General features: G+C 42.5%; 1 protein-coding gene across 6 annotated transcripts in view; it reads right to left on the bottom strand.

The window, feature by feature from the left end:
• Positions 1–9,667, bottom strand: part of AHI1 (Abelson helper integration site 1) — a 103,711-nt gene extending 94,044 nt beyond the window's left edge. For 2 of the 6 annotated variants that reach the window (XR_012775274.1, XM_075498791.1), the window contains exons 1-3: positions 9,532–9,597; positions 4,967–5,038; positions 3,969–4,090 (exon numbers count right to left, since the gene is read on the bottom strand). Coding sequence is in view for 4 of the 6 variants with exons in the window: in XM_075498791.1 (XP_075354906.1) it covers positions 3,969–4,090; positions 4,967–4,976 (132 nt within the window). In the remaining 2 variants the exon portion in view is untranslated. Of the gene's footprint in view, positions 1–3,968; positions 4,094–4,966; positions 5,039–8,701; positions 8,814–9,372; positions 9,392–9,531; positions 9,598–9,620 lie in introns of those variants that run through there. The other 4 variants (XM_075498792.1, XM_075498794.1, XM_075498793.1 and 1 more) reach the window with 4 other exon arrangements.
• Between the last annotated feature and the right edge of the window lie 335 nt (positions 9,668–10,002).

Below are 10,002 nucleotides of genomic sequence, written 5' to 3' on the forward strand. Positions count from 1 at the left end.
TCTCCTTCTATGACAAGGTGACCCGCCTAGTGGATGAGGGAAAGGCTGTGGATGTTGTCTATCTAGACTTCAGTAAAGCCTTTGACATGGTTTCCCACAGCATTCTCCTGGAGAAACTGGCTGCTCATGGCTTGGACGGGTGTACTCTTCGCTGGGTAAAGAACTGGCTGGACGGCCGGGCCCAGAGAGTGGTGGTGAATGGAGTTTACTCCGGTTGGCGGCCGGTCACAAGCGGTGTTCCCCAGGGCTCGGTGTTGGGGCCAGTTCTGTTTAACATCTTTATCAATGATGTGGACGAAGGGATCGAGTGTACTCTCAGTAAGTTTGCAGATGACACCAAGTTGTGTGGGAGTGTTGATCTGCTGGAGGGTAGGCAGGCTCTGCAGAGGGACCTGGACAGGCTGGATGGATGGGCTGGGGTGAATTGTATGAGGTTTAACAAGGCCAAGTGCAAGGTCCTGCACTTGGGCCACAGCAACCCCACGCAACGCTACAGGCTTGGGGAAGAGTGGCTGGAAAGCTGCCAGGCAGAGAAGGACCTGGGGGTGTTTGTTGACAGCCGCCTGAATATGAGCCAGCAGTGTGCCCAGGCGGCCAAGAAGGCCAATGGCACCCTGGCTTGTATCAAAAATAGTGTGGCCAGCAGGACTAGGGAAGTGATTGTGCCCCTGTACTCGGCACTGGTGAGGCCGCACCTCGAATACTGTGTTCAGTTTTGGGCCCCCCACTACAAGAGGGATATTGAGGTACTGGAGCGTGTACAGAGAAGGGCAACGAAGCTGGTGAAGGGTCTGGAGCAGAAGTCTTATGAGGAGCAGCTGAGAGAGCTGGGACTGTTTAGCCTGGAGAAAAGGAGGCTGAGGGGAGACCTCATCGCTCTCTACAACTACCTGAAAGGAGGTTGTAGAGAGGTGGGGGTCAGTCTCTTCTCCCAGGTAACAAGTGATAGGATGAGAGGAAATGGTCTCAAGTTGCGCCAGGGGAGGTTTAGACTGGATATTAGGAAATTTTTCTTCACTGAAAGGGTTGTCAAGCATTGGAACAGGCTGCCCAGGGAAGTGGTTGAGTCGCCATCCCTGGAGGTATTTAAAGGACGTTTGGATGAGGTACTTAGAGACATGGTGTAGTGGTGGTTTTTGGCAGTGTTAGGTTTATGGTTGGACTCGATGATCTTAAAGGTCTTTTCCAACCTATATGATTCTGTGATTCTGTGAATTGGTAATGAATGTACTTGTGATGCTGGCTAGTTGGGTGGGATGTTTAAGAAAATTTTAATGCACTAGGGAACCAATTTTACTGCCATTGCTCATATAAGACTACAAAACGTAGATGTTCAAAGCTAGAAGAACTTTAATTTACACATAGGATGGGCTTGGAGAAGTTTCACCAAATTTTAACAAAAAACATTGAGAAAATGTGCAGGTCAAGTAGACAGTCAACTATTAGCAGTTCTATTTTAAATATAAGAAACAAAGGGCTAAAAACCAGTGGAAATCTCAACAATTATTCAGTGTCTGTCAGCTTATGGAAAAAAATGGGCTATGAAACAGACCCTGCAAAAATTCTACAACCTCAAAGCTCCATGGGTTGTGTTTTACATCTAAGACAGAAGCTAAAGTACTGAATTAGTCAGAAGAAACCTGTAAAATGTCCATCTTACGCAAAAGAATACAAGAATTTTCAAGCCTGGAGATAGACTCCTATTACCTGTACCCTCATGAAACTCCAGACTCCAACCTGTCATCCAGGGCCTTATGACAAAAGGGAAGGAGCGGACTCAGTCAGGTAGGAAGTAAGAAGCTTCAAATGAATACATCTGTTGGAGTCCTGCCTTGAATACAAAACCTTAGTTCACAATGCGTGCCCATCCCAATATTGTAAGCTGGTCAGACTACAGTCTAGAGAAAAAATTCTTGCCTCCATAAAGGGATCTTGCTTTTCACCTGGTAGAAAACTTCACTGACATTTTCGGAGTTAAACATCCTCTTTTCTACCATGAAATTCAGATCGAAACAAATAAACTCAATCATCTTCACGCTGTCTTTAGACAGATTAATCTAGCTGGGCAAAATTAATCTAGTTTGGGCATTGCCTGGTCTGAGGCTTGCCTCATTCTAACAACTTGTAATAGGAGGCACAACTGGTAAAAAATAAATATGGTGACTGTTAGCCTTGGAAGGGATACCAGCAAATTAACTTTCTGACTGTGGCCCAATTGTTTGTTTTTTCAGCCATGCCTTCAGGCCTCATACCCACTGCACCTGTCACTATTGAACAACAAAGCAGACCTTTCACCAGCCACAGCTGATGTCTATCTCCATCTCCATTACAAGGCCCTCATTCCTACCAGTTGTGACTTCAAACTCATCCTGCCCTACTGACATCAGCCTTTCCTCTTCCAGTCAGGCTCTGCAGGCAATAGGCACATAGAGCAGAGCAGAGCAGGCAAATGGGCAGGCAATCTCCTTACCCTCACTTCTGTTGTTTAAAATCACAGCAACCTCCTGCAGCTCCAGAACTCAGGTTTCAAGGAAACAATGGACTATGATGGAAAAGGTTTTATTAATCCAGGAAAGGCTAGGTTCAGTAAAGACAAAAGAAAGAAGCAGACTGGAACATTTCCAGTGTAAATATGCTCTCAACCATGCCCTGTTTCTGATCAAAGCTGGGAGACCATTTATGGCAAGTGCGTGACACAAAGACAACCATCACTGATAAATTTCACATTATTTCAAGATATGTGAAAGTCTATAGAGTTAAATTATATAAAGTGAAGAAAACTGGAAAAAAAACAGCCAACCTCCTCCATCTACCCCCTCTTCCCCTCCCAAATACATTTATTTCTTACAAATAAATGACTGGTTATTTGCTGAAGCTCTTACAAAAATTTCCACTGGAATGCAGCCAGCATGGAAAATACCAACCTGAGCTCTTGCAACTTTGCCACACTTTAAGGAAATATTCAAAATGGTCACTATGAGGTTTCAATACACATTCTCCTCAAGTTCTTATTTTTTTAGTCTTTTGTCTGGTAAAAATCTATGGCTTCAACAAAACCATAAAGTTAGGCTTCCACACTGATCCTAAAAACGCTTCTTAATTTGGGTCTATACCATTAACTTTTGATTCAGTTCACTGTGATTTTAAGGGTTTCTAGGTAACTCCAAAGCACCAGTGTTTTACATCAGAGAATTCTGGAATGGAAACCAATTTTAAAACCAAAGTAAGCTTAAAATATCTGTAAGTAATATGTAGTTGCATATGAACATACAATTATGTGCTCAAAAATACTTATATCATACTTACAAAGTACAGATTTAAAAACTCACGTTTCATCAAAAAAGTAAACCTAACCGAGGAAAAATTTAGTCTTGTATTTACACATATGCCAGCAAAAGAAGGAAAAACCCCTCCTTCTAACTCTTGCTATATTTTAGACATCACGTTGATTCTTTGTATAGACTATTAACTAAATACCATATACTTCAAGGAATACAAAATTTAGAAAAATCCACACAAGCATGAACTTCAAATTGTCAATCTAAAGACAAAACTATGTTTCAGCATAACAATACTAAGTTTAATATAACTATTCCAAATATACTCACATATAATAAATACATGTAACCTTCTGATATTATATAAAATACCACTCCTTTGTCTTAAGTGAGTATTAAAGAATGAACATTTACTTCCAGCATTTGGTATAGATGCAATTGTAAGAAAAAAGACTGAAAATATAAAACTTAACAGGAAGAAAATAAAAAATGAGAACATTTGTCTTTTAAGCAAATTGCTTTCTTTTGAAATTCCAAACATTGTAAGTCAATAATCAGTATATATAGGACTCATATTAAACATCTATTCTTCTGTTCAGGAAAAAAGCTACAATACGAACCATAACTCATAGGAATCTTTTTTCCATTAAGGAAGGCAACCAAACACAGCTTGCATGTGTTCAAACTCACCACAATATTCTCTTCAGAGTGAAACTTCTTTTTCTTTGATTTCTTTGTGTCTGTTAGGCCAGCATGACGTCTGAAGATTTCCTCAAAGCGGACTTTGGTTTTTGCCTTTGCCTCACTTTCAACTGGGAAAAAAAAAAAAAATCTAGAGTATGATTCACTAGCTCAATAATCACCATTGCTAAAAAAGTGTATAATCATGCTCTAAAATTGCAAAGGACAAGAATTATTTTATCAGGGAAAGTTTACCAAGAAATTCACTTAGTATTCAGTCAAGAATTTCCACTGACAACATAAACCACACAAGGATAACTCAGCCACATTGTACAAACACACCAGGCTATTACTGGTTGCTGAAGTCGGCACCATCTACTCTGTTTCCTGAAGAAAGCACATTTTGAAGAGCACACACATCAGGTTCAGCACAAAACCAGGGCTAGCCAAAGCAGAGGACAGATTATTGCCCTCGCTGTTTAGGAACAGTAGCACACCGATAACGGAGGTGATACACCATCTCCAGGAGAAGCAGCAGCTCTGGGTTCTTACTGAGTGTGGATTGCAAAGGAGCACCAACCACCCTGATATGGATCTGTAAGAGGCAGGAGCATGCACGGATCCGAAATCAGCTGGAGCTGAGCGCCCCTGCCTTTCTCTGAATCATGATACTGCTATCAGCAGCATTTCAGCCCTTGAAGCAGTAGGTGTTCTAGCCCCCCTGAGGTAATGCTTAATTTGTAGCTAAAGAATTAAAAATGCAACCTGGCACACCACTGAAAAAGGCTGTTGAATCCTCAGATACGGCATGTTTACCATTGTAATTACAATTTTTACAAAAGCCCCCAAATTTAAAATAAAAAACACTTTGAAAATCCACTATAAACATGGACTTAAAATGGAGCCAATGCAGCATTAAAAATTTTTAGACAGAAGTAACTCTTATAATTTGCATCTAGTTCTGACTATAAAATATGTACTGGAAATCAAACACAAAGTATTCTTACCTGCTGGCATTTTCAGTCCTCAGTTAGAAGTGTCTTAACAAACCAGCTGCTTCTTCCTCAGAATTCACCATTCTATTTAAAGTAATTAACAATTTTCATTAACATAACTGGCCTATAGGCTTTAAGCTAACACTTGAATGCATGCTAAGTAATATCAAGGATGAGTACAGGTCTTTTAGGGAAATATTTATTTCTAGACTATTTGTCTAAACTATTGGAAGTTCTCTGCCATCAAATCTCAGCTCAGGATTCTCAGAATCTATCTGATACTTGTTATTTGAGAGTAAATAAAAACCAACACTACAGCAGTTTAATTAGCCATATATTTCTGGGCAATGGCCAAATACTTCAGTACTGTAGTCCTCCAGTCTTCTAAAAAAAGCTACAGTTTATTTAAATAATAATGACCCATGAAGCTATTTATATTGAAGCCTTTCTAATCAGGTTCCTATCCTGACATCAAGGAAGTCACATTGTAGCCAGCTGACAGCTTTCAATGCAAAGATTAATATCTGCCAGCAAATCTAACTTTATTACAAATCTCTAAATATTTATGTTTACATAAAGCATTTGTATTTTACATAAAGCAGACAAGCAATTACATGAAACTCATTTCTCTAAAGAAAAAAATGTTAGGCCCTCCCAGTTGTGGAGAAAAGCCTACAAATGCAATCCAAACAAAGCTTGAAGGCAAATAAAAATATTACATGGCTTTATCTTTTCATCAAGAAAATTCAGAATGTTTTACAAAAAACTTTAATACAAAAAGCTGTTTTGTAAACAGTGGAACTAATGAAACCTAGCTTTCTATGAATGTGTTATGTTCCCCTTAGCCTTCCATGCCATGAACTATCGTACCTACCTCCCCGATAGCCCATCAGGCAATAGCTCCAAGTTCTCCCTAGGTAACACCTTCTGTTAGACGCCACTAGCTCACATTCAGTGGACACCCAGACTACACCTATCCTAATAAATTAAGACGTAGCATTAAATACTGCCAGGCTATATGGTTGCATTATCCTTGGCACCATTTTGGTCCAAACCACCTAACACTCACCTAAGCAAGTCATTTCACATTTGTTACTTACAGCAGTTTGGTCTGCTGGATACTCAAACCAAACCAAATTAAGAAAAAAAAGGCAAAGCATTAGGGTTGGTTTGGGATTACAGAAGTGCTGATTAGTCAGTTGCCAGGTGTTTCATGCTTATTTCATGTACTAAGCAAAGCATTTATACTAAGTATCCAACAATCTAAGGATGTTTGAAATGAGCAAGGATGACCAGAAGGGACTTCATAGGAAGAAAAAAAAAAACGTTTTGTTCTGCAATATGCTTCATCATGTCACTGACAAGGTAGCAATATTTTCACTAACTAAAATATGTTTTGACTCATAAAGCAAAGCTTTACTGTCACAACTAAAACAGTAACAGTTACAAATAACACTTCTAACACTTCAAGAAACGAGAACTGAAAATATTATTGAAAAATAAATCTGCTTTTGCAATTTATACTTAGTTATACCAAATGGCCGTTTTAAAAGTCTACAGATAAGTGCTGCTTTTCAAGTAGTCGATTCACAACTGGCTAGAAAATACTTATAATTTGAAAGAGTAGAAGACTAAATATAGTTATAAACTACAGCAGATGCTATCAGTTTAGTCATTCACTGAGGACTGCAGGAATATGGAAAAGTGTCTTATGATTAGTTGAGTGATTTCAACCACCCCTCAGAAAAACTAATTACAAACAACAAATTAAATGCTGAAGTGCTCTTCAATTTAAAACAAAAAATATGAGACAATATAGAACACAACAGCAAAATAAGTAAAGTGCATACCTGTTCCAAGTACGAAAATAATTTTATGGTCAAAGGTTAAATAAATGACACCACAAAAAACTATAGGTAAATTAATTTTGCAGATACTTTTGCTTATAATGGAACACACACCTTTTTTCCAAAGGCTAGGCTCACCTCACGTCTACCAGCACTCTCTGTTAAAATACATAGATTTGCCAAATTCACCAGCAAGTGCATAATTTTCTATTTACCTATATTTATTCAGTAAAAGTCTATCTTCTTGTGGCAATAAAATTAAGATATAAAGTCCTCTAATGACAGTGCTATTATTTTATACACATTTCCAATTTAGAATTACATTACTTTGACATGGTGCATTAAAGCAACTATTAGACTTGTGTATAGATCATTAATCAACAAGGGTAAGAACAAGGCTGTTTATTCAGTATAATCTCACCTTAAAATAGGAGAGATTTAATCTTACATCAAAGTTCAGCAACCACAGCACCCCAATCTGAATAAACTAGGTTATCATTAAGATTAATCTTGTAAAATGCGTTTTTGCCTGATCAGATTTGATCTCTTCCATGTTAGTTAATAAAAGGCAATCCAGGAATAACAAAAATACATACTTGGAACAGTAGCATATTGCCATCAGGAATAACCAGGAAAACAAAATCATGAAGCCCAAACTTCCAAGAATTACTATATACCGTCCTGAAAATCATCTAATTTGCTCTTCTCTAATATTCCACCTGTATTTATAGATGTCATTCTACATTAAATTGTTGCTCTTTTCACAATACCCACTGAGTTGCTATATTCTGCATCCGTAATACAGGAGTTCGCTATGCAAAACATGCCACAAAGCCCACTATTTACAAAAAACACTTTTATTGAGCACTAAAAAAAAAAAATAAAAAAAACCACAAAAAACACACACACACAAAAAAAACCCCAAAATCAAACCTATACTGTAATGGAGCAGAACATACAGAATCTGTACTATACAATGGGAAGTGACAAACTTCCTACCTAATTAGGACCATTTAGGAAACTGAGTTGACAAAATATAATTGCACACTTCAGGATTTTCATGAACTAAACCCCTCATTTTTCTTTTATTGCAAAAAGTGAACATAATCCTCAGTGGCTGAAAACAAGTAGAATGTCAGGCCTCGTTGACTTCTCATCTTTTAGATCAGACCAGTCATCACAGTGGGAAATCTTGGGGTTTACTAGTAGGTTTCTAATTCAGCTACCTGTAGGTATCACCACTTCGAGACCTGAAAAAGCTTTAACTCAGAATTATACAGCAAAATAACACTAAGTTGAATCTGTTCCTCTTCACTAATGATAAACATGACATCAAAAACCAATCTGGTTTTATTCATGAAAATTCAGTATTTAAGCCCAGAAAACTGAGACAGCTTTCTTATTACCATATAAATACCTGTGTACCTGCATATCAAATAAACACTACTAAAAGTGCAGTGGATTTCTACCAGTTTAGATATGCCTGTAAAAACGTTGTGTTCACACTAATTTAAAAGAATGTTTAAAAAAGCTGGTACCACCCATCTGAGGTTTCTAATAGTAACGTATCAGAAAGCTTCAGCTTCGGAGTAACTGCAGGTTTTTTCCCCGAAGATTTGGCACCTTTCATTGGTCAGAAGGTTGAAAACAGTCTCTGTCTGCCCTGAGGGCAAAACTGTGGACTTCAGTTGTGTATAAGGAAACACAGCTGACTTTTATTGCTTGCTACATTTTAAGTCTCTGCCTTATCTTACATCCTAATTACGAGAATGGGTTCTCATCAAGAGACCAGCCCAAGTATTTTAATTTCCAAAGTGGCATTTTGCTTTGCGTAGAGGAATAATAGTGAACGACAAAGATACAAAGGAACATTCCCAGCACACGCCATAACTGGACTAACCGATGGGATTAATTGCATTTAATGTGCAGATGCACATTCCTCAAGCGAGGGAGGCATCACCGCTTTGGGGCTTAACACGTCAGGCACGGAGAAGCACCGTATTTTCACGTGCCGCGGGGTATAAACTGACCACGCACTGACAATCTCACCCGAGTAAACTACAAAGCTTGTACCGAGAGGGGAAAACAAAAAGAATAATCAGGGAGTTAAGGCTTCACGCGGCATTGCCTCACGCCACCACGCTGCAACGAGACCAGAAGACGACAGCCCCGCTGGCCTCTCTAGGCCGCCTGTCCTGCTTGCCCCGACGGCCAGCCGGGGTTAAGCTGAACAGCCAGGCGAGGTGCGGGGCCCAACTCCAGCGATTCCCCGCGCATCCCCGCGCCGCCCGGGCCCTGGGCAGGGCAGGACAAGGCTGGCCGCCAGCACCCCCCCCCCCGGCCCCGCCACCAGCCGGTCCCCGGGCGCCCCACACCGCCCGCGCGCGCCGTCGCCGCTGCCGCGCGCGCCAACGGCCGCGCCACAGCGCGCTCCGTAACGGCTGCCAAGCCCGCGGCTGAGCCCCCCGCCCCGGGCGGGGGAAGGGGCCGGCGGAGGGAGAGGGGAGTGCCGGCACGCGGGAAGGGGAGCCGGGGGAGGGAACAGCGGCGGGGAGGCGTGCCCCAGCCTACCCGCCTCTGGAGCCGCGCACGGGGACGAGCGGCGGCAGCGCCCGCCGGGACCCCGGCCGTACGCGGCCTCCCCGCTCGCGGCGCGGCGCGGGCCCTGCCTGACGCGGCCCCGCTCCTCCCCCGCCCGCCGCGCCCCCGCAGCGCGAGGGCATCACTCACGTCGGCCCCGTCCGCTTCCGTGGCAGCGCCGCGGGCAGCCGGCTGCTGCGGCTGCCCTACCTCCCCCCCGCCAGTGGTCTCTCCCTCACCCCGCGCTCCCCCTCCGCAGCTCCGCGCAGGTGGTTTTGCCGAAAACAATCACAGCTGCCAAGGAAACAGCGCACGTGGCGCATGCGCGCAGGAGGGCGGGGTGAGGGGGGGCAGGAACGAAGAGCCCGCAAGGCCTGCGCTTCACGCCGGGACGCTTTAGACAGCGCACCCTCGTGTATTTTCCCGCCGGGAAGTGGCGGCGGCAGTGATGCGCATGCGTGATGAGGCGGTACGGCGTGGGGGGGGGAGCGCGCCTGCGCAGTAGGGGCAGTCTCGCAGGGACGAGGAAGGCGTGCGGCGGCTGTAGGCTGTCTTTGTGCGCATGCGCTGCCTGGCTCTCCGTACGGCGGGAGGGGGCGGTGGCTCTTTTCGGCCTTGGCG

Source organism: Mycteria americana, chromosome 3 (genome assembly GCF_035582795.1).
Source record: "Mycteria americana isolate JAX WOST 10 ecotype Jacksonville Zoo and Gardens chromosome 3, USCA_MyAme_1.0, whole genome shotgun sequence".
Lineage (NCBI taxonomy): Eukaryota > Metazoa > Chordata > Aves > Ciconiiformes > Ciconiidae > Mycteria > Mycteria americana.